This window comes from Lepisosteus platostomus, chromosome 8, assembly GCF_059453375.1.
Source record: "Lepisosteus platostomus isolate fLepPlt1 chromosome 8, fLepPlt1.hap1, whole genome shotgun sequence".
Lineage (NCBI taxonomy): Eukaryota > Metazoa > Chordata > Actinopteri > Semionotiformes > Lepisosteidae > Lepisosteus > Lepisosteus platostomus.
The window spans coordinates 39158307-39183131 of NC_142618.1; the positions used below are offsets into that span (position 1 = coordinate 39158307).

At 38.8% G+C, this 24825-nt stretch overlaps 2 protein-coding genes across 2 annotated transcripts in view; both read left to right on the top strand.

Moving 5' to 3' along the window:
- reck (reversion-inducing-cysteine-rich protein with kazal motifs) overlaps positions 1 to 11762 on the top strand; it is a 70305-nt gene extending 58543 nt beyond the window's left edge. The window contains exons 17-21 of the mRNA XM_088643373.1: positions 1447 to 1642; positions 6363 to 6573; positions 7115 to 7188; positions 7759 to 7914; positions 10258 to 11762. Coding sequence (XP_088499499.1) covers positions 1447 to 1642; positions 6363 to 6573; positions 7115 to 7188; positions 7759 to 7914; positions 10258 to 10464 — 844 coding nt within the window. The 3' untranslated portion in view covers positions 10465 to 11762. The remainder of the gene's footprint in view (positions 1 to 1446; positions 1643 to 6362; positions 6574 to 7114; positions 7189 to 7758; positions 7915 to 10257) is intronic.
- Positions 11763 to 21587: 9825 nt separating this feature from the next.
- Positions 21588 to 24825, top strand: part of tgfbr1b (transforming growth factor, beta receptor 1 b) — a 58926-nt gene continuing 55688 nt past the window's right edge. Inside the window, exon 1 of the mRNA XM_088643374.1 lies at positions 21588 to 21746. Coding sequence (XP_088499500.1) covers positions 21677 to 21746 — 70 coding nt within the window. The 5' untranslated portion in view covers positions 21588 to 21676. The remainder of the gene's footprint in view (positions 21747 to 24825) is intronic.

The following is a 24825-nucleotide window of genomic DNA, read 5'->3' on the forward strand; positions in this document are numbered from 1 at the left end:
AAAACACCTAAATAAAGCTTAGCTATGGCATTTGGTTGCTTTTCAAAGAAAGGATTGAAAGGAGCTCTGCCTAAAGTGAAGCCTGTTATGATTTAGTTTATAAAATAATTGTATTTGCGTTAAAGGGGTTTGATAGCTCTTTTCTTGCTGAATTTCCAAGTTTAAAGTTTCGCTTGTTTAAAGTACAGTGTCCCCGTCACTATACTGGGGCCCCCTGCTGGCCTCACTAACGTCTCTTCCAGCAGCAACCTTAGTTTTTCCCAGGAGGTCTCTCATCCAGGTACTAACCAGGCTCACACCTGCTTAGCTTTAGTGGGTTGCAAGCACTCCAGCATAAAACCTTCTATTATACAAAAATACATTTTCCAGTATTTTCTCTAAGTGAATGCTTCCCTGTCACGACGACAGGTTTTGTGCTTTCTGGCTAAGTGCATAGTTTGTTTGACATTTCAGTTAAGGTGATTTACATGGGCACCATCTGCAGTTTGTTTTTGGGAAAAAAACAGTGCTACAGCATGAAGTCAAAATACACTGATGATGTCTGTTGGGCTAAAACATGTTATTTGTTATTGTGTCTAGTTAGTGTTTAAAGCTTTTTAAGCGTTAGATAAATGATGCAAGAATTGTTTCAAACTTTTTTTTCATGTGCGGATAGATTTGAAAGCTTCTTGTTTTAAAGTGCTTGAATCTGGTTAAACAAAAAACTAAGACTCGATAGTGTAAGATAAATACTTATCTGCACAAAGTTAAGTATTACACTGCGCTACCTATACTGCAATACTGTTCTCAGACGTTGTGCTATGATAAAGCTCTATATTACATAATATAAAATTGAAGTATATAAGATGCAGAAATATTACTGGTATTAGAAACACTTAAGATGCACAAATCTCCAGGGCCAGGTAGTATTTTTCCAATTGTACTTAGGGAAACAAGCATTGTTATTCGTGGACTAGCAAAACTAATCTGTCAGTCAATCAAAACAGAGGTGACACCCATTTACTGGGAAATGTTTCCAGTCAAGTAAATCAACATTGAATCACAAAGCAAAGAGACAAAAATGGAAACTACTGAAAGGTTCATTTAAAACCAACGCCAGAAGATCAGGAAGGAAGCACTACTTTACACAGATGGCTGTGACAGTCTGGAATAGGCTACCAACCGCTACTCATCCATGGTGTCAATGCTAATATCCTGACTTTCAACGACAAGCTTGATAAGATCCTTGACTATTAGCAATTAATTAGGCACTCCACCAATTGAGCTAAAAGGGAGAGGATATGTATCCTCCTTGCTCTTTCAACCTTTCTTATGTTCTCCTATGAACATTTCTAGGGAGGTAACACACTTACTTGTCATTAAAAAAAATTAGCACTGAAACTATATATGTTTCCATATCGTATCTTGAATGACCGTAGTACTAATGATAATTTTTTCTCGTTTCAGATGTATACCAAAACGGAAAGTGTGCCTGACAAGCATTGATGATTACCCCTGCACTCAGTATGAATGTCTGACATTTTCTGGGCCATGTGACCACTCTTTGGTGGATCCAGTGTGTGACGTAGACAATATGGAGCATCCTAATCTCTGTGAGCTTTACAAAAGTGGAAAGACCCTTGCCTACATCGGTCATTGCCAGGTAGGACTAGATCTCTAATGTACTTGCTTTTGAATTCTGGCACATAGAATCTAGTGGGCCAACGTATTTGAAGGTTTCTTGTCTGTGGTTCCTTTTTTGAGTTTTACTACTGTTTATGATATAATGTTATTATATAACATGTTAAATTATATTTTGTTAGGATCTTACCTTTCTACTTTGTACCTACATTTTAACTTAAAAAACTAAAAAATAAATTAACCATGGACAGAAAATAAACAGTGAAATTAGGAAACATGAACTAGATCTTAAAAACCAGTTTGACAGTGTGGCTATTTTTAAGTATCCTTTTTAGGATATAAATGAAATATTTCATAAAATAGTGAGGGTTTCATTTCCCTCTGTTTTTTTAACAATTAGAAAATCAGACCTTGAAAAAGAAGAGTACAACTTTCAGTCACTAAATGGAAGTCCTCCTGACCTGACATGTCTCTTGATCACTGGCTTAGTTTGTTAAACCATGATCAAACACTGTACCTTTTTGTTGAGCGTCTGTCTTTAGATTGGGTTCTTGCTACGTGTCTGGTGCCCACAGTGCAGTGATGCTTAGTGGGAGAGCATCTGAAACTGGTTTTATGTTTTTTAAATGAACATTTGGTAAAAAAAGGCGAGAGATTATAACAGTTATTGTCAAATTTACAGCTGTGAAAGTTTTAGATAAATATAACAAACACACAGTGTCTCTCAGCAGCGAATGGCAGTGTCAGTCAGACAGCAGTACACCCTGAGATAACAAGATGCAGGCTTGAGCGTTCCTCTGAGACCCACATTCATAAGCAGACTGCTGAAACTTGGAGTCAGCTGAAGTGTCACAAAGGAATTCTGGTTCAGTGTCTGGATCAGTGAAAATGACAGTAAAAACTCTTTTTCATCATTTGTTTTCTCTTCTCATTAGGAGTTAGGAAAGTGTGAATGCAGACTGATTCTCTTTGCAACTCCTCAATATCATTTGATACATTAGTTGATGACTTCTCACTAAGCTGCCAGGACTTTCTTTAATATCTGGAATCACCACCATCTACAGTGTCCATCTGAATATAAAGATAAAGACACAGCATTGAGTGTTTGACATTCACACATATACAAGTAGGCGGAAGCTTCTTGGCAGAATATGGTTGGCTTCTTCATTTAATTTTTTAAAATCAAGAGCCTCCAATATGGCTCCCAAGAAGCTCAACCCTCTCCACGCCCTGTGGAGGTTGACCATCTTAACTGGTATTTAAACTTATTTGCTAGATTTAGGTGGAGCAGTCGTCCAGGTTGTCCTCAGCTCCCTGTAAAACAGAAACTCCAGTGACTGCACAGCATGTCTGTGTGCTAACAGTAATATGATAGTTATGTATTTAGAAAAGCAGGTGACCAGACAGAACAATTCAAAGGACACTTGTAGGTCTTCACCTCTCCTGTTCTGATTTATGATTTGGAGTGGTGAGCTGAATTCGTTAGCAGTAAGCAGTTCCATACTGGGAAGGCATGAGAGGAAGAATATCTGAAAATTATAATTCTGAAAAAAAATATATTCCTGATGGGGTTTGATAGCCTCTTGGTTATAGACCTCTGTTCCACAGTGCAGGGTTGAGTGTCCTTACCAGTCCTACTCAAGGTTTTGGTTTTAAGTGCTATTTGTGTTAGCAGAGACAGAATACAAATAAATATCTTTATATAAATGAACACAGGCCATTACGGTTCTCTGGACGTAGCTCTCAATTTGCACATGGGGACATTTTAAGCCCTGCTGACTTAATAGGTATTATAACTATTGAAATTGGGGAAAAAAAACATCAGATGGAATTGCCAAGGAGATATTAGACATCAAAAAGACAGTAGCTCATATAAATATGTCTGTTTCAATAGTATAAGGGTGAGACTTCATGTCAACAGCCATCTTCTAAGAGGTCTATACAGTGTTCCTTTATTTAATTAGTTTTAATATTTTTGCAATGTTTTGTGATTACAACCACTTTTGCCTTACTGGAATATTATCTTTATTGTCATCCCAATGCCAAATATGTGATAGGAGTTTTAACAATATTTTGCATAGGAAGGATTTGCATTGCCTCAATTAACATTAATTATGAAGAGTACTGTTGGAAAACAAACCAGCAGACAAGGGGATACTCCAGGACCAGGACTGAGAACCACTGATGTTAATTAACTATCTAATTCTGTAGAATATGATTATTCTGTTGTTTTACCTCAAGGTTACAAGAACAGGCTTTTAGTCAGGTCATATCTGGAATCCTCTGTGCCAAATGGCAAACAGTTATTTCATTTTTTGACCTGTCAGAGCACCCAAAGAACAACTAACTTATGGATGTGGAAAATTGCAAATTAATCTACTAATTTTTTTACACCTGGGCAATTTTTTTCTCTTGTAGTTTGTTTTTAAGCAGACTGTTGTGAAGGTAAATTAACAACTCTGAGAATACTACCATTATACACCTCTAATTAAGACCAATGTACAATTTGCCCACTCTATAAATAAGCATCACAAGAAGAAGCTTTGCAGTCAGTGACATAACTCCTGCATTTCACTGCTCTTTATGAGTTTTGAATGATAGGCCTGTGACATTTAGAGCAAGCGGTACTTTGTTATAAGAAAGCCAGTGACATCTGTTTTATTCCTTATAAAAATGCAGGCTGTACAGGGCTGTAAGTTCAGCTAAACTGACCAATTATAAAAACCATCCTTCACTTACAGACATACTGGCGCTTACTTTTGTTTTCAACTGCTGTTATAATAATTCAGTCTGTCTTTTCTCTTGTATACTTTTTTTCTCTTCCTCATCTTCTGTAGATGCTGAAACCTTTGTCTTTTTGTGTCAGTTCTCGTCTTTTTGTCTTTCTTATCTTGCCAATGACAAGGGATTACCTCAGTCTGAACTATGATAGCGATGGACAGAGGCTTACATCTTATAGGTATCCCTCTTTTCTCCATCTGGGTTTTTTTAGCAAGCACCTTCAATAATGTACAAGAAGAAGGTTTGCCCTCTAATATATTTGCATGACGTTGATGTAATTTTGGCTAGAAAATGTTTACCGTCTTTTTTTAGAGCCTCACTGTATAGTCAGTATTGTGTTCATGTTTGACTAAATATTCACTGCTTTTGTGTAAATTTAACTTATTTTCTTTTAGAATATGGGTGTCCAATACTGGTTCCTGAAGAGCATGTCTACAGGTTTTCTAGGTCTCATTAAATCTGTATTACCTGAAGAGCCGACAGTAACTATTAAACTAGTTCAGTTAAGCCAGTTACCCACTTAGTTAGCTCAAGCTACATGTTGAATTCATTGAGAGCTGAATTTGAATGAAAACCCACTGACAGCTGGCCCTCCAGGACCAAGACTAGACAGCACTGCTTTAAGCGGATTATCATGAAATCACTAGACGATTTGAAGGGGTTCTAGCTATAAATGATATCCGCTCGTTAATGGGCAGTTCATCTTGTTTATTAAGCCAACAAGAGGATGCAGGACTGTCTTAAAATTAATATTAATTATAAAATAAAGCTAATTTGCAAATGCATCAAAATAGAAAGTATTTTCAGATTGCACTTCAAATTGAACACTGCTTTGAAAGCTATAATTTGGCCTCTGTCAATAGCCGTGTGTCTCTCAAATTGTTTGGATGAATGTATTTTGGATAGTTATTAGCATTAAGTGGACACAATGACATGTAATTTAGTCAAATGAAGTGTACTCCACTTGTTTGGAAAATGAGCACAATGGTATGTCCTTGACACACCTGTGGGACAGTCTACTCATTGGACTGATCATGGCTGTTGAGGTACATCAGGGTGTTTAATGAGAGGCACATAAATATCTGTGTGACACAAAAATGAGAAGGAGGCTAAATGAACGGCTTTTTAATGAAAAGATGTGACCATGCAGTTATAGTGTTTGAAATAAGGAGTCTAGCTGTACTTCTTTCCAGAAGAACAATTTTTGCAAATGAATGCATTTAAGAGTCATAAGAAATACTGCCACCTCATAAAATTGATTTTTGTCTTGCTGGTGGGTTTAACAGCAAACATCCTCCCTGAAAATGAATAGTGATTTAAAGAGTAATTATTAAGAAGTTATGTATTACCTTCCTAAAAGTGCTCTATCACAAGATATTCTAAAAGGTGTACTGTAGGTGGGTCGTAAGTAATTTATTTTAAACTGTATGCTGTTAAGACTGATCAATACCGGAGTATTGGTTGCAGTTTGCAGCAGTGTAGATATTAGGTACATTTGGACAGGTGCTAGTTGCATCTGAAACCTGCACTGGTGGGAACAAAAAAGAGTAGCCCAATTGTGGGAAAACATTATCTGAAACGCCACACTGACAGTGTGTAAACATGAAACAGAATGTAACATTAACATTTCTTTTTTTTTCTAACCTGTTGTACTTCCACTTCCCCATCCCTGAAAAGAGCTTATCGCAGTCACTTTTCCTGTGTCTAAACTACATTTTGGATGCAGATGAATGTTTTAATTTAAATATTCTACCTTTGTACAGTCATGTCTGTAGAAGTACTAAAAGATTAAAACTGTGGCTCCCATTGAAACCCTTTGTTAAAGCTTATCAGTAGGACTGATAAATTAGCATTAAGGGTGAACCTTGAAAAGCCTGCTCATCTGGAAACTTTTAGTCAGTGAGGAAACAAGAGCCCAGAATCCTTCTCCTATCACTGATTTGCTGCACTGCTCTTTGAAGGATGCCTGCAAGAAACCAAATCCTGTATGTGGTCACAATGGGGAGACCTACTGCACAGTGTGCGCTGCCTATTCAGACCGTGTGGCTGTGGACTACCCTGGCCGCTGTCATGCTGTGGGGGTGGTGTCTGAGGTCAGCACAGATTCAGGGTGTGCCACCATCAACTGTCCAGCACTCCCCACAAAAGGATGCAATCCAGTTATACCACCAGGTAAGATGAGGAGGCAAGTCTTGAAGTCTTTACTATTTGATTCATTTTAGATTGGGTTTTGTTTGCATACCAAGATCTTTAAACTTGTCCAGTGCCATTCAGGAAGTTGCTGATTGGATTAATCTGTTGGTTTCTGACACCAGAAATTGCTGCAAAGTTATTCTTGTAGTGATGTATAAAAACTCAGCTTGGTTACAATTATTGCAGTAAACTAATGGATGACTGGGCCCAGGGGCCCTCACAAATCACAGCTTTACTTTGTCTATCTTTTTACATTTTAATTCACTTCAGTAAATCAGCATGAACAGTACTAACTCTTGGGATTCTTTTTCTAAGCAAAATTGTGGTCTTTCATCATTAAAGTGTTGAAAGGAAGCATTTATAAATAGTATTATGAATATTAATACACAACAAAAATAGCAATAGTGTTGGACTGCATAAATCACCAGCTTTGTTCATGCATGAAAAAACAGCTTTGGGTGTGCTATTGGATCCCACTGTCATTTTCCAATTAAACTGAACCCAATGTTTGTGTTCATAGGAGCATGCTGTCCCTTGTGCGCAGGAATGCTTCAGATTCTGTGGACTAAAGAGCAAATGAATGTCTTTGCGAAGGTAAAGCACACTCTGTCTTTGTATTGTGGAGATCTTGAGATATCCCCACTGCCATCATTCTTCCTCATGCTTTAGTTGACTGTCGGTAGATTTATGGCCTTTTAAAGTATTTCAAGTTGTCTTCAAATTAACAGTGTAAACTGAGTGGGAATGATTTTGATTTCCTTGTTGTCAGTGGAAGCATCTCTTACATCTCTCCCTGTTTGTGTGGGTTTTTGCCAGGTGCTCTGGTCTCCTCTCACAGGAAAGACATACTGGCAGTTTAATTGGGTTCTGAGAAAAGTGGCCCTGATGTGTGTGTGTGTGTGTGTGTCAGCATGTGCCATGCCGTGATGCTATGGACTGGCACCCTCTTCAGGGTGTGTCCTACCTTGCGCCCGTTACCCGCTGATATACTGTAGACTTCGGCTCCTCTCTGACCCTGAATTCGATGAAGCAGTTAGAAATGGATGGATGAAATCCTTTAGTGGCATTTAAAATACCCTTCAGATCCACAGTCTTGTGCACTCTGCTGATTAATCTGTTGATTTGTGAATCTGCCCACACCATCTTTATTTCTTCTTTTTGCAGCTCAATAACAACAAGCCTGTGACAATCCATGATATCCTCCAGATACTGCGACTCCATATTTCAGTACCGCAGTGTGACATATTCGGCTATCTAAGCATCGATTCAGAGATTGTGATCCTCATTGTGCCTGTTGATGAGCGGCCCACTCCCCTGCAGGTATGTTGCTCTATACCTGTTACAGGCTGGACAGCAGAGGCTGAGGTTGAAACAAGTCTCCTGCCCCTTTCAGTGTGTGTGTGTGTATGTGTGTGTCTGCCCCTCCTCCACTTTGAAGACCCTTAAAAAACCTATTCTTAAATCTTTTATTTATTAACTGGTTGAAAAGTGGAAGTTCAAACTGTGGAATTATAGTGACTATCAAAACTATTTATCCAACTTGGACTTTTTCACATTTTACTGTGTTACAATATAGAATCACAATGTATTTATTCATTTAAATGTATTTTTGCCATTGATCAACACAAAACATTCTATAAATGTCACATTAAAAACAAAATTCTACAGATCCTTCAAAAGTCATTATATAAAGTACTAAGTAATTATATTATATAAATTAACTATAAAACAGAAAATAAGTGATTACATATGTATTCAGCCATTTTCACTGTGTCCGACTTAAATAGATCTGGTACAACCAAATGCTTTAGAAGAAAAATGGATACAGCAAAATAAAGAGAACCTGCTGCAGACTGCAGACATGGGACTTGGGATAAAATTCATCTTCTAGTAGGACAATGACCCAAAACATGCAGCCAAAGCCACAGTGGAGTGGTTTAAAAAGAAAAACGTTAGTGTTCTAGAGCGAGCCAGTCAATGCCCGGACCTCATTCCAATCAAGAATCTGTGGCAGAAGCTGAAAATTGTTGTTCACCAACAGAGAGTGTTTTCTGTCAGTCAATAGCACAAACTTCCAGTTAAATGCATTATGATTACAATTTGAAACACTATCAAATGTAAAAGGTCCAAGGGGGGTGAATACTTTTGATAGCCACTCTAAATGAAATTTTAATTGAAGTATTGAAATTAAAGAACATTACGATGTCTGTAACACCTGATCTGAGATGGCACTGTTCTGATTGTGCCTATGTTTGTAATTTTCCAGGTAAGTAACTCTTGTTTTTTCATGAAGTTGTTAATAGAGGGAGTGACATAATTTTGTCATCAAGTTGTAAAATTAACAGCACTATTTTGATGAAAGCAGAAAGCACATCACACTGCTCCTGGTAAGAATAGTTTTATTATGACAGACTGTAGTCTATTTTTTCAACTTGTATATTAGGTTTCTTATAAGAGGTGCTGTATTATTCTAAGATGCTATATTCATCACGTGTATAAATGTCATGGGTTGTCCTTTTAAAAAATAGCTTAAGACTTCCTGAAGGAAGTCTATCAGGGTAGCCATGTGACTGACTGAGAAACTTGTTCTGATTAAACATTTTTATTGTTTTAATGTGAAAGAGAAAATATATTTTATTTTTCTAAAATTAATGTTATTACTAATTATAGAAATATGTGACAATTATTGGAGTGATACATGATTAAACACATTTGCTAGTTAACTGCATTGCAGCTGTATGCTAAAGAGTAACAGATAAAACACGTTTTTTCACTAATGTGTTTAAACCAGTTCTCGTGAGTTTAAATCTCACCAACTCATCCTTTTTTATATGTAAGATGCATACTGATTAATGTATTGTATGTTTTGCATGTCATGGTGTTCTTCAGTACCTATGAAGTTGATATTCTCACAATATTTTGCATCTAAGCAGTTACGTGTGTTTTATACAAAAAAAATTACATTACAAATACCAGACATCGACCCATACATAGTCATTATACATCACTCCTACAGGAATCCACATAGCTTACCAGAACCTGTGAATTTACTCCACCCACAATTATTCGAAGCCCGTTATTTTGCAAATTACCCCTTCATTTTTGCACACAGTCCACTGATTGTCTTACCTGTAAGCCAATACTCCTTTATTCATTGAGTAGTTTGACGGAGTATGGAATTGTATTTTTTTGTTATGTCTGCATTAAGGGACTAGAACGTCTGTTTGAAGGCATTATTTGATATTCTTCTTGCAGAACATGCAAGGGATCAGAGGATATACTAACATACTCTTAATATACTGTAAGCAGTTTGAAAGCTCAGCTCAGGTGGCTGCCCCACTAAAACTTAGAACATATCCTCAAGAGTGGACATCGTCTTGGTTTTTAGTTGCACAGAAAGATTGTTATACCAGACAGTTATTCCACAGTGCCTGACACTTCGTACCACAGAACTGAAAAACATGGACAGAATCTTGACTATTAGCACCAAAAACCTGTTATCTGTGAATAAAGTAAATTCACTGTTGTACGGTATAAATGAAGTCAACATGTGCCTTCCAAGACCAGAAAAAAATACTCAGGACATGCAGTTCTTTGGCGATAAAGTTTTGCACAGCTGTGTGCTCCAGATAAACCCTAATGCTTGTGTATTTCACTGAACAGATAGAGGCTTGCAACAAGGAAGCTGAGAAGATTGACTCCCTGATAAACTATGGAAGTCCCACCCTAGTTTCCCATGTGCCACTGTCGGCCTTCACTGTATCAGAGGTGAAGGTCTCCACATTGACCTCTGCTGCACCTGCTCTCGCCATGCCTGTATATTTCTTACTTCTCCTGAGCTTTTCCTTCACTCTTTTTGTTAGCCTTTAAGATTGTAGCTGCCTCTTACTGAATGCTGAAAGTTAAATTAAAGTATGTGTGTAAAGGCCATGCTTTTACCTGAAAAAATGTGTTAGGATACTGAAAAGGAAAAAAGAAAATTGTATTTTCCTAATGAGGGCAGTTATGATCACTTCTGCTGCTATGAAGGCTTAAAACATTTGCCTCCTTAGGGAATGTTAACCAATCCGTTTGCTTTTTTGAAAAGTGATGGGCTTCACTTGCTGAGGTTCTGCTCTTTGTGTTTAGAGACTGAGAACAGTTCTGCACCCTGACACATAGTTTGTTTCCTCTAGAAATAGCTATAGTCAAATGAAAGGAAAACAGCAGAGAAGCTGGTGGCATTGTGGACTGGGAAGATGGTTATGTATTATGGACATGCCAGCTCTCTTCTGCTCAGAAATAATTGCTAAGGCTCAGAGGATGAAGTTACTATATTCAAAACTAGTATGCAGGTTTAGACATTTCTTATTGTAAATAAGAAAGGTGAAGAGAAGAAAATCAAACTGGAAGAGCTATTACCTATAAAAACACCATCATTCATAAGCTGAAAGAGAAAAGGGATTTATTTTGTTCCTGTGTAAACATATTAAAAGAAAACATGTTCAGATGAAGAAAACCAATAGCCATGTTTATGATAATGACAATCATTGCTTTATCCACATGTGGATAATATGACAACATGCCTTACTAAAGAAATATAAATAAATCATATATAAAGTAATGCAATAATTTTATAATGTTTATATTGTAATTTTTAAGAATTTGAACTTTGTTCAATGTGTGGATGCTTGAAATAGGATCCATCAAGTTTTCTTAAAAACAATTAAGAAGCAGGATATACAGTAGATGTGCCATTCTAAATGTTATTGTACTTGCATGATGACTAATTATGAAGTGTTTTATTCCAGAATGTACTGTGGTGACTCACTCTGTTGTGTGTTTGTTTTTGCGTTGTTTGTCCAAGCATCCCTGCTACCTGCCACATGAAGTGAATTTGTCTCAGTATTATTGTGCTAGGCAGCTTTGTAGAATTAAACTTTTACAGAAGGGTTTCTATTTTCCTGTTATTGTTTGTTTTTATTTTTATATTTCAAAGTTTTTTTTGCCAACGTAAATGTGATATGTACTGCCAAAATGTAGAACATATATAAATATAGGCACTTAAGCATAACTTTAAACCTCAGTTTTTTGCATCGTGTTTTAGCAAAAACGCCAGTATTTGTGAGTTCTTAAAATGCCGACAATGCATATTTTATTACCTATAAAATAAAACTCTGTCAAAAGTGTTCCATCTTGTTGTGTTTCTTAAGTGTGTGCATTGAGGCTGCTGTGGTTGAATGCCAAAATGAATCTTTCGCATTATGAGTCAAGACCATTGTATTTGTTCCCCACAATCTGTTGAACTGGTTTGAGATTACATTTATCACAGAAGAACACCCATATCTCATGTACAGTTAATAATATACACAGCAACATGGCATGGTAACTTCATGCACTGCATATGGTCCACATATTGACCACTAGATGGTGATAAAGATTCAGATCTGGAACAGGTCATTGCCAGCCTCGGCTTCACAATTGGTCACAACAGGTAATTTCTGAATACGCAGGTTGCAGGATCTCCATCAAGAGGATGTCTTCAGTCAACATACATAAAAAAACACAAACATTTCAAAAGGAGAAGGGAGAAACTACTCTTTTTCACCTTTGTCTCATGTATGAACACTTGTTTTGGTTATCTGTTATCAGCTTTACACTTGCTTTTTTCCATTTACAATTGCTAAAATAATGTAAGGAGACATTTCATTTGTAGTCCTCTTCTTTTTGTGGCTCATGAGTGACAAAAATGACTCATTTACACAGGGTCTGAACCAGAAGATGTCAAGATTTTTTAAGGCTACACATTGTTGCCTTTTTTTACAATAAAAATAATATACAGTTGTGTAATAAATTTAGACTGTTCAGCTGCATTTGCTGTTCAAGAGGGAAATCCAAAAACTACCCCACTTTGTTCCTAAAAGAAAGATTATTCCTCAAAGATGGTTCTTTCTTAAAATGATTCTGTACTTCAGACAAACCATTTGTAAATAGTTCTGGTAAATGTGAGAACCTGGTAACTGTAAATAAGTGATTCTGTCACTTTCTAAGTGAAGCAAGTGAAATGGTTAACTGCAGACGTTCTGGTCTCTTTAACCTCCCCAGAGTCAATATTTACTCTACAGTTGAGCTTAGCCCTTATGGTTATTTTTACATTCTTAATACAAAAATTGCAGAAACATCTTTACCAAAGTTTAATAATGCTAACTTACATAAGTCGTAAAACAATAATGACAGTATCTAAATATTGGTACTATATTGATTTTTTCATATTCTAGAATTGTGTGAGAGTGTTCCTCGGTACGTAAATTCAGGCTATGATCTTATCATACATACTTCAATGTAGAGATAACGGGGATATGGATATGAAGGGCATAGATAGGGCATTTTCGATATGATATTAATGGGTATCTACCAGTTGTCCAGAATAACACATCCAATGTCATGGACCTCACCATCTGCCCTCTCCACATCTCCTGTCATTAGCAAACAAGCTCTTTGTGGTGTGTTTCATATTAATATTCACACCTGTCAACACTCCATGCTTGACACAAACTCCACTTGCTTTTCACACCTGGCTGACAGACTTTCTTCAAAATGGAGCGTATGATTTTAACACCTTTGTCAGGATGAAGATACTTTCATTAATTCTGGAGCTTCTGCACACATTTGTGTGAAGATCTTATATGAACATGAGCACTTGGAATAGATGAACATGAGAACATGAGCATTTGGAATAGAAAATGCACATGATTCTATCATCAAAATAGTAATAAAGAAGGCATAAAGGGTAACTGCTTTAATAAGCTAAACAGATGTTTAAAATAGAAAAACTGACATAATCAATATGGCTTACTATATATTTCTGTGACTGAAGGTTGCTGTAAATTATAAAACCACAACAAACAAGCTAGACAGGTCAAATAGCCCTGTCTCAGTCTGGTGTTCTTATTATCCTTTTACCTCTTTGCTTATTAATGTTAATATTTTGACTAATGAAATCTACAAGGTGGTCTGGACTGCCATTAAATTAATTCAACTATTTCCTCACAGTTTTTACAGGTTTAATTTATGTGGGTAAAATTCAGCATAACATAGTCAGAAGTAAGAAATCAAGGTAGAAAAATATTTCAGAGTGCTTTTGGCTTTAGATGCATGTTACAGACTCAGAGTTGTTGTTCTTGAATTAGTTAAGTAAAGATTACATAACTATAAGTCACTGGCTAAAGGCTTTGACAACACATTTCAAGTGTTGAACTGCCTAAGGCTTAAATATCAAAGTGAAACATACAGTAGATGTACTTATAGGGTCAGTGTAGTTTCCTGTTGAAGTGTCTTTAAATACTTTATAGTGAAAGCTAACTGGGAGAATGTAGAGCTTGCAGAAATAGGTCACTTTTCAGCCAGACCAAAAAAGCTCATGATATGTGAATAGGAGTTTAGATAGATAAGACTTTATTGATCCCAAAGGGAAATTGAGGTTTTACAGCAGACCAGCCCAAGACAAGCAAAAACAGACATCAGAATAGACTAAATATTAAAATAAAATAAGTACAGCAATACTAAATAAAACATATAGAGTTAGTGTGTGCAAAATATGCTCATAGTCACTGTAAAACAATAATTACAAAAAGTACAATAGTGCAACATGCTGTCCATATACGAGCAGATGAAGGGCTAGCAGTCCTAGCCTAGGGCAGTGTTATACGCCCTGATAGCCACCGGGAGGAAGGACCTGCGGAAACGTTCCCTTGAACACCATAGCTGGAGCAGTCTGTTAAGTGCTCTGCTGTCTAATAACAGTCCCATGTAGCAGATGAGAGGTGTTGCTCATGATGGCTGTGAGCTTGGCTTGGTCAGCAATCTTCTCTCCGTCACCACCTCCAGGGGGTCACGGCTCAGCCCCAAAACAGAGCCAGCCTTCTTGATGAGTTTATTGAGTCTATTTACATCTCTTGCCATGATGCTGCACCCCCAGCACACAGCGTAGAAGATGGCCGCTGCCACAACTGATTAAAAAAAATGTGTAGCAGTCTTCCACATACACCAAAAGACCTGAGCCTCCTAAGAAAATAGAGTTGGATCTGACCTTTCTTGTAAAGGGTGTCATGTTAACAGTCCACTCCAGCTTATCATCCAGGTGTGCCCCCTAAGTACTTGTAGCACTGAACCCTTCTCTATATCCTCATCCTGGATGGAAACAGGGTTCAGCGGAGACTTATTCCTCTGAAAGTCGATGACCATTTCTTTAGTCTTGCTGGTGTTAAGCTGGGGATGGTTAAGATGACACCACTCCACAAAGCTGGTAATCAAGCTCCTATATTCCTCCTCCCTCCCCTCACTAATACACCCCACAATTGCAGAGTCATCTGAAAACTTCTGCAGATGACATGCCTCGGAGTTGTACTTGAAGTCAGAGGTCTAAAAAGTGAACATGAATGGAGAAAGGACAGTCCTCTGTGGAGTTCCAGTACTGCTAACAACCTGTTCGGACTCACAGCTCTGTAGCCATACAAACTGTGGCCTGCAGGTCTATAATCCAGGACACCAAGGGAGAAGCTTGTTCTTTACATATTAAACAAGGTCAGAAATGTATTTGCCATTTTAGCCTTTTCTTGATTGTTTAAAAACTCAGATTGTGAAGATCCTACCCCAGAAATAAGGTACTGAGTTGAAATACTGCAAATAAATTGTTTTAAAGGATTTACTTCAAGCTCCAATGAGCATAAGTCAACCTGTAGAAGCAATATTCTGCATATCTTAAATTAGGTGCAGCTTTTAATAGATCTTTCTTTTTCTTGTTTGTGACTTCTAAAGCGAAGCAGTGACAATAATTGCTGCTTTAAATACAATACAGTCTTGTATTCAGATTTTTCATATTTGTTTATCTGACTGATGACCGAAACACTGATGTTCAATGATTAGGTGCAAAGCAAATGTTGTCAAGAGAGATGGCAGAGAAAGTAGACACAGCTTAAAAGTTAAAAGCATTTGAAAACACTGTGAACCTTAAACCTGAAGACAAAAGAAAGATATTCCTCCCGTTCCCAACAATGTCACTATACTCACCTCATTATCAAAATAGCCACAGATGAGAGGAGGCATTTGGCCCATCGGTTTGCTTTGGTTCTATTTCTCTGAAGTCTCATTACCAGTACTAGTTGCATTTACTGCACTAATAGCAAACCCCCAAAGTATGAAATACCTTTTAACCCTCTTATTCCCTTGGAAAAGGATAAAGAAAACCAAGAGTTTCGAGAATCCAAGCAAACCCAACCTGCACTGATAGTTAAGTGGGAACTGGAGCGTCTGGCATAAAACCCATGTGAGTGAAACATGAACACACAAATAAGAATTAAACCCTGGGCAAAACATAATAACCAAGTCATTCTGCATGTAAAACAATAAACCAAAAGTACAATTTTCTCTCTTTCACATTTTCCCCTGTAATGTGTTTTCCCCTCCATTTTGGCTAAAGGCAGGGCAGTTCTAAAGTGAGTGCAAAATGAAGGACTCAAACTTACTGAATGGCACTAAATCACCACAATTTCCAAAGCTATCCTAATATTTTATGCAAGCAATGATAGGTATTTTCTGTAATAAAAAAAGTTTACATGAATCCCCTTAAAGGGAATTAAGTTTGTACACTGTGCAATTTGACAGAGTTTTTAAGAGAATATTATCCCCAAGGGGCAGTTTTAGTACTATAAAAGGCAGTGTTTTATAAAAAAAGGGTAAGGTATAGATCCACTATATTGTAAAATCTTTCAGTAGTGAAGACAGATCATGAGTCCGAGGGTTTGGCAATCAGTGTTAGAATATTATATCTACTACTGAGGTGGAATACCCATAACCATGTAGCTTAGTCCTTTGTTCAGACAGGAGTGCTATTGTAATGGAGATAGATTACAGCAGTCTGGTGCCAGATGGCTGGCAAAAGTGTGGCAGGGATTACAGAAAGTCAGACAAATCAGAAACAAGATGGGAGATAACAGGTCTGGCCATCCACACTGATTTTGGCCAGCATCCACTGGTGCTGCTTATTTGTTGGCAATTCAGGGAGCACAGTTCGTTTCACAATTTGACAAACAGACACTGTTGCAAAATCAAAAGTGCAGCAGTCCACATTGATTCTCTCTTTAGGGAAATTTTACTGCAGTGCGTACAAAACCAGAGTTCAGAACAACAGTCCTGGGGATGGAGATCAGACAATGGACTCTCATCAATCTCTGCTGTCCACTGGCTGGCGTGGGGGAAGGGTAGAGGGTCAGTCTGTGTTCGATGAATCCTCAGCCAGAGAAGCCAGATCAAAAATAGACTTCACTCACTCCAAGGGCAGTTTTGTTTTCCTGATATTTTGGTTAATAAAATATTCAAATATCAAAGTGAACACATATGCCTTTAGATTCATTCTAAATCAATCTGAAGTCTTGTAAGCTGTCTGTAAGTCTGTAAGTTGTAAGTTCTGGTTATTAAGATAATTAGCTCCTTATGTGGGCCATGTAACAGCTGCAAGTCACCATTTTCTCTGTGGCCATCCCGGCATGCTTGATTTTTTAGTATCATACAACTTGGGGGAAAGAAGGGACAATGCAATCACAGACAGAGCAGAGATCAAAGCCTTTGCCTGCCTCTGTCTTTTAATCTTCCCTCAATTGATTTCTACTTCACAAACCCTGCTTCATGACAAATGATAACGACTATCATGTCAAAATCATATAAAGCTGTCGACTGTTTTATCTTATCATAAACCAACTATATATTTATTGAGTTTAATTTTGTATGCATACAATACTATTCATTATTACTTACAAAATATTATATCAGCTATATCAGAGAAGATATTTATTTTGTAGCTTTATTTGGAAATTTTATGAAGAGTCTCAGTGGAGAACTTGTGCCACAAGACACGAGCCTGCTCTCATGAGGGGAAGAGAAAACAATTGATGCAGTCTTTGAGAGGAGAGCTGCAAAACAAGCGTATTGACCAGATGATGGCAAAGCCTGAGGTCCTACTGAGCACTGAAGAGAAGAAAAAGGCTAAGAGAAGAGTGATCCAGATAGGACCTGAGGGGAAGAACTCCCTGGCTGTGGATTGGGATATAACCCAGAGTAAGAGTAAGAAGAAAATGGTGGATTTGAATGCTGCTTCAAGAGTGCAGTAAGCGGACTAATGTGCTAAAAGAGAAACGTGAGGCCCTGCGGCCTAAACAGCAGCAAGAATACTGAAAACATAGATGGCTGTTTGCTGTCTGTTCTGTACCTTACATTGAGTGTGAGATGAAGTAACTGAAGGGATAAGGGCAGCTCTGAGCGGTAACGACAACCTTCAGGAGAGACCGGAAAAAGCCAGTCAAGAGATGACTTCCCTCACCAAACTCCAGACTAGACTGAAGGACAGGGAGACTGGGATAGAAAGCCTTCAAGCCCAAATCAGACAGGCAACTGCTGGTCTTTGTCAAACAGGTGCATGATCTTGAGACCAAGCTGGAGGATGAGTGGAAGCAGAGAGACATGGCAGCTGCTGCAGGGAAAAAGCTGGAGGGAGACGTCAAAGAAGTCAAGTGTCACATAAAGACAGCAAATCATGATCAGGACAAGGCTATCAAAACAGGTGCACAAGCTCCAGGCCCAGATGAAGGACTTCCAAAGGGAGATGGGAGATGCCTGCATTGTCGGGGAGAAAGTGCTGACCGCAGTCAAGGAGAGCGAGGAGAAGGCCAAGAGCCTAGAGGCTGAGCTAATGCAGTTACAGGAGGACCTGACAGCAGCAGAGCAAGCATGCAAGCAGATTGAGGCTGACAAGTAAAAACGGGCTGGAGAGCTGGCCAGCAACATTTTGGGAAACTCAGCACTGGCAGATGTGAAGTGGCATTTGGAAGCCAAAGCCTCCAATGGAGGAACTGTAAGAGAAGCAGAGCAGCATGACAAGGAGAAAGGCTGAGCAGCATGCATAACAGCTAAACAATGAGCTGGAAAAGAGGAGGCCCTAAACCTTTTTCACAAAACTAACAACAGAAGCAGGTGTGGTGGGCAAAGATGGACGACTTTCAGAGCCAGTTTGAAACGGCCAAATTAGAAAATGAGAAGCCAAGGGTGCAGTTAGCTTTAATGCAGCAGCAACTAAGTAAATCATAACAACAGATGAAGGACAGAGAAGCAGTGGAGATTTGAAGAGAGTTATAGCAAAGGAGGTTACAGTCTTACCCGAATCAAGCCAGAGTAGAGCCGAAGACCACTCAGGAGTAACTGATCCAGGAGAGGGAGAGAGTCAAGATACCGCAGGGACATTTACAAGCCACATGAATGAATGAGCAAGTATGAGGAAAAAGACAAGCCTTTTTCAGAGAATTGCCAGTCAAAGACAGAGGGTGTCACCCATTGGACAAAGAAGCTACTAAGTTTCAGAGGTGAGGGAGGAGGAGCTCTCATCACCAGTGCTAGAGATTGATACGGAGGTCTCTTTGGGTGGAACGTTCAGAAGTACATGTAGATGCCCTGTGTCCTGATGATGACTGTGAGAGAACAAGTGAAAGACTGGCTTGAACCTGAGGACAGGCAGCCAAATAAAGCAGAAGACGTGGAACTTCCAGATCTTCCAACAGAGAAAGAAACAGAGTTGCTAGAGAACCACAGATCTGCGCTAGAAGAGAGGGAGAGGTTGTCTGACCGACAACTAATTGAAATGGAAGAACAACGGTTGCAACCCCCAATGAAGGGGGTATTGAAGACTTTTGAGTACCCGGATGGGAGAGTACATGTGGGGCTACCAAGAGAGATGGCTGCCTCTTGAAGAACAAGAGCTGGAAAACCATAGGGTACATGATCCAGGGGAAAGAAAGTATGTCCCTCCCACCCTCCCCATTCACTTCAAAATCCAGGGGGATGTAGCCTTGGAATTGGCTGGTAATCTGTCGTCCAATGGCCTTCCTTATGAGGAGGGAGCATATGGGGTCCTCCTGTTGGGAACACATGAGCTGCTGCTCTCCATCACCTAGCCAGTTGCTGAAAAACAATTAGTCAGGTGACTGTTTAAAAAGCACGAAGAAGAAGCTTCCTGGGTCAGTTAGACAGGGATGTCTGCCGTCTGAAGGCCAGAAGGGAGATCCTCTGTGAGCTATTGACAGGAGGGAGAAAGACTGGCCATGGACTCAAGGAACTAGTGAATTCTAAGAGTTTTGTCAACATTCTTTATGAAATGAAATCCTTAAATGGTAAAGAGTCTCAGAGAGACTTTTCTAATTTGGCAATTTTATGAAGAGTCTCAGTGCGACTGTTTTAAGATTTTTTTGTTTGAGGCTCTTAAGCAGTTTAACTGCTTGGCTTGGGTAATTAGGGACGCTGAGAAGAAGTTTAGATAGAAGCTCATAAAAGTGCTTAGGCTTTTGTTTTGTTGTTTTTTATTTTCCCTACATCATAAAATAAAGCTCACTGGTGTTTTGTACCTTACAGCTGTGTCTGTTTGCCTGGACCCACCTGCTTGTTAAGATTCTGTTATGACACCCAACAGCTTGTCGCCAATTTTAATCAATCAATTTAATTAATCAAACAGAAAATATTTTAATCTCAGTTCTGACCTTATCTTTGAACTTGGATTTAAATTTCAGAGGCATACATAGTAATGCTGACAATACACCTGTTAATGCACATTAAAGATAGAACATATCTTTGGCAGATCATAAAAGAGGTCACTTCAATTGGCACTGGCAACATGGTTTAAATAAAAGACTTTTAAAAAGTTTGTACATGTAGTCATAAAGACAACAGCAGGCGTGAAATGTATATCTTTTGTAAAGAATCTGCATGAAATTGCAGACTCAAGTCCCTATAAAACGAAACCGTGTGTTTTAATTAGTTTTTGGGTCACTACTTCTACCACAATGCCTACGTAAGAAATGTTTGCAATCTGTTTTTTTAACGATACAACCAGTTGCTCTACAAGTTAGGCACCTACAGTATGTTTGACAAAGCAGAGTATTCTGATTACTTGGTCTCAATATCTTGGACTGTAGGCCTTCCCTGGTGAGTCAGAATCGCTCGTCTTCTTTTTGGCCAAATAACAGTCCTGGCAAAACGGCTACAGCACAGTGTCAACGGTGTAACTACTACTGCTAAATCAAACAACGTGAATTTAAAGGATACACGCGGTCATACAGAACTTTTATAAACGAGGAATAATGGTCTGGTAGAGGACGTCTCTAATGGGAATTTATTCCTTTCACTAAATGGATAATCGCATCCTCTTTACAATTAAGCAAATATGGATGAAGAAGTAATTTCAGCACTTCTGTTTACCAGATACAGACATCCGTTTTTTTTTTGCAGCAGTATATTTAATAAATAAGTCAAGTCTAGTTTACTGGTAAATATTAAGTTATTGCTCTTACGGGACTCAAATATTTTGCCAACCTGCGTTTCTAAGTGAATAAAACCGGAGAGCAAATTACATTTTTGAAAGTGTACATTTTAACTGGAAGACCTATCCGACCCCTATCCGTTTTAATGATATTTATATAATACGTTATTAATTCCTTTACTGACTGTTAAGAAAACGTCATTACTTGAGAGGGAATGTTTTTCTTTTACGATTTTGCTGTGCACTTTCACGGTAGAAGCAGTGAAGGAGTAAACAGTGGAACGGGGCTTAGAGAGCTGTACGGTGAATCATGAGGCCAGCTGGGGGAACCATGACCAAGCACAGTGACATGCATGATACAGAGATAATACGTGCAAAATGCTATGCTTATCTAAGGAAGTAAATTCTCATAAGATATTAGACCTAAGTGCGTAGCCTGCTTAATCAAAAATAAAACAGTAATTCTGAACAATGTGCAGCCTACGTTTCCCACACAGGTTTAACGTTCATGTTGCTTAGCTGTAGCCCGAATTAATACAATGCCTATATCACTTGTCCGCGCCCTAGCACACTGCGCTAGGCGCTCGCAGCCGAGTGTTGACTTGCGGCTCCGCTATGTGTGTTGGCTGGTAAGAGCTGGGCGGGGTGCGGCGTCCTTGCCAGCCAATCAGAGATGCGATTTCTCCCAGCCAAGACAGCCGAAGTTGTGTGCGAGAGACGGCCAGTCTGGAGTAAATCTGAAACACAATGGATGCAGTTCGTTGTTGTTTAACATTCGTAGTCCTGCTCTTAGGGACAGGACTACAGGAGACCGAAGGTAAGCGAGAGAGGGGGTGTGGTCCTCCTTTTTAAAAATCCTCAATTTGGATATTTCTTTTCTTCGGATTGAGTCTGGCGCGGGGTTCTCATGCCCGCTGTTGCTCTTTTGTTTCAAGACTCGTCTGCCCCGAAAGACTCTTGTCAAAGATGGCGCAGGTCAGAGAGAGCCGCGCTGTCAGGAATGTGTATTGTTAAGAGTGATTTCCTGACAAGGTAGAAAAAAAATCAGGAGGGAAAGAGATCGAAAAGTCAGTAGCACGCCCGACGGGCCTGAGTAGAAAGCTACACAGCAAAGCGAGATTCACAGCGGCAAATTCATGTGCAGTCCGATGTGGAGTAGCGGTGAATTGATATTCCCTGGTCGGCAAATGTCCTGAGCTGGAGTCGAGTCGCTGTGTTTGTACTTCTCGGCCTTAATGATAATAGGTCTCTCGACACGTCGGACACTGACCCTGTCCACCGATGGGGCACAGCCAAGGCCTTCTCGCTTCCACAGTCCGGCATTTTTTTCTACTTTGATTGCAAGGAAAAACGCACTATTTACGTGTGTACATATTAGCATATGGTAAATGATTGTTTAGAAGCAGGGTTCTTTTTGAGAAATGCATATTTTGACTCTTTGAAATGCAGTTGAACTCATAAACACGTTGCCTGAACCCAGGCTTATTTACAATTTACATGCTACTGGTTAGCTGTTTTCTGTTGTCTTGTTGCTAACTGTGTAGTTGAATGTTTTGTGACATGAGTGAGGAGATAAAAGAAACGCCTAATCCGTGCCTTTTGAAGTATCGGGTTTTGGGGTGCCTTGTCATTAACGAAATGTAAAAGAAACCTTCTTTGTTTACGTTTAACCTTAAAAACCTTGACGTAAAAGGTGTATTGTTAACACGAATCGAACTGTGGTTTGAAAGACCTAAAAAAGGACGGGTGTTGCTGTTGTGATATTTCGGTGTCACCAGCGTGTGATGGGAACAGACACAAAGACTTTGATGTTGTCACGACAGTCTTGCCCTGTAAACCACTGTAGTGCTATTGTTATTAATTGTAATAATCACTGTTAACGAAAGAAACGGGAAAATATAACCTGTAGGCCTGCACGCCTTTTAAGGTGTCGCTCATGGAATAATTGTCTGGAGAAACAAACCACATGTGCTATGTCCCAGATTTTCAAGTGAACAGAAAGCAGTTTTTGTTTTACCGCAAACGTGTGTTTAGACGCGTCGTGCCACTGGTCTTTGATGTGCTTCAGATATGACTCCAGTGGTGGTAAAAAGTTCTTGCTCCCTTTTGATAACAGCTTTGGTTTTAATTGGTGGCTGCTTGCTGTCACCTGTGGTAATGGAAGAGAATTAAAACATTGAGATGCGTTGCGGGATTCTTTCTAATAGAATTGGGGCTTGTGACCGGTGAAACAGGATTTCCTTGCACAGTCGATGCGCGGATGAAATTAAGCTATCAGATTTGCATGACAATGTGCCGAAATCGACACCCCGAAGCTCACAGCACAGCAGCTGAAGGAATAGTGTACTGAAATGAAATCTGAGCGTTTTAAAACTGTTTTGCAGAAACCAGTTGTGTTGTTCAGTGTTTTCTTAGAATTAATTTCTCCAGATTTTTTCGTGTGGAGTTGAGTTATCAAACCTTGTAGTCCGAGCCCTATAAATTTATCTCCAGTTTTTGAAGTGTACAAGAGTAGTGAAGAATTATTTGTTATAACAGGTTGGTGCAGTGTTAAGCCCTATTATTTATGCAGTTTAGACAGACTTTAGGCCATTTTGCTTTTTGAAAACGTTTTTTGAAAATACCCTTAGGTATTACTGAAGAAGTCATTAATTTATCGGTATACATAACTTAACCTGCCTCTGTCCATATCGCCTATATTTGATATGTTGTGCACATACAAGATTTCAAGCCACTGGAGTTCTACAATTTAAGTCTTGTATGGCACCAGGCCTTCAGGTTCTATAGCTGTGTTTGACTATTGAAGAACAATCCCAGTTTGGTGAAATTTGACCAGATTAGACAATATATATTTTTTGTTTTTACCTTATAGCTCTCCTGGACCAGGGTGGGAAGTTCAGGTTCTAAATCACTAGTTACAGTGCAACAGTGGTTATTACCATTTAAGCTCTTTAATTGAACCAGTTGAATTATTAAAGACATGGATAAACAAAGACGGTAACCCAGTGGATCTTCAAGACTAGGACTAGCTACTGTTCTGCTGGAGCTTTGCAAGGATTTACGTAGGACTGTTTCCCAGTTCTCGTTCTGTTTGATGTCATTGACCGAGTACCTTTTCATTTTTCTTAAAGAGTGGCTAGACGGTTACATACACACTTTGGCAGTGTGTTTATTTGTCTTCCATTTCCAGCTTGCTGGTGTTCAGTAGTGAGAGTAAAACTCGGGTTTCAGTCAAGTTGACATATGATGCTGCTTTAGCAAATAAAGTAATACGTAAGTCATAAGCATCTGTAGACTGTTCTGTTTGCATGAAAATGAAAATCAAAAAATAAAATCTAAATATAGTTAAAAGAGTAATTATTCATGTTCTCATGGAGTTGAATGGGGAGGGGGGGAGAGGAAGGTTAAAACCGTTACTGGTTTTGCAAGCTTGTTTTGTACGTGGTAAATACAGTAGCTCAGCCTTTTGGCTAGTAGAATCCAGAGCATTCAAAGATTTGTATGACCCTGAACTGCCTGTTGTCCAAGCTTAAGGAACCAAAACTAATTTGAAAAGTTGTATATATGCCAGTTGTAATTGGATTCAAAGGCATTGATGCATTCAAACAGCCCTGCTTCAGTCAGATTGAGAACTGGGCTGTGAATCTGGCTTGTTAAAGTTAATACACAGTTTAGTTTCCTGGAGGGATTAGATTTTGCTTCACAGCATTCCCATGTTTTGGCTTGTATTCTGGTCTACACAAATGGAAGCAAGATGGTCCTGTGAATGGTCAGGACAGCATAGCAGTTGTCTTAGATTAGTTTCCTGGTGCAAAACTAATGATAAGTGTGTAGACATTATTTATATCTTCATTAAAATAAGTCATCTAGAGTTGTAAATCAAAGGCATATTATAC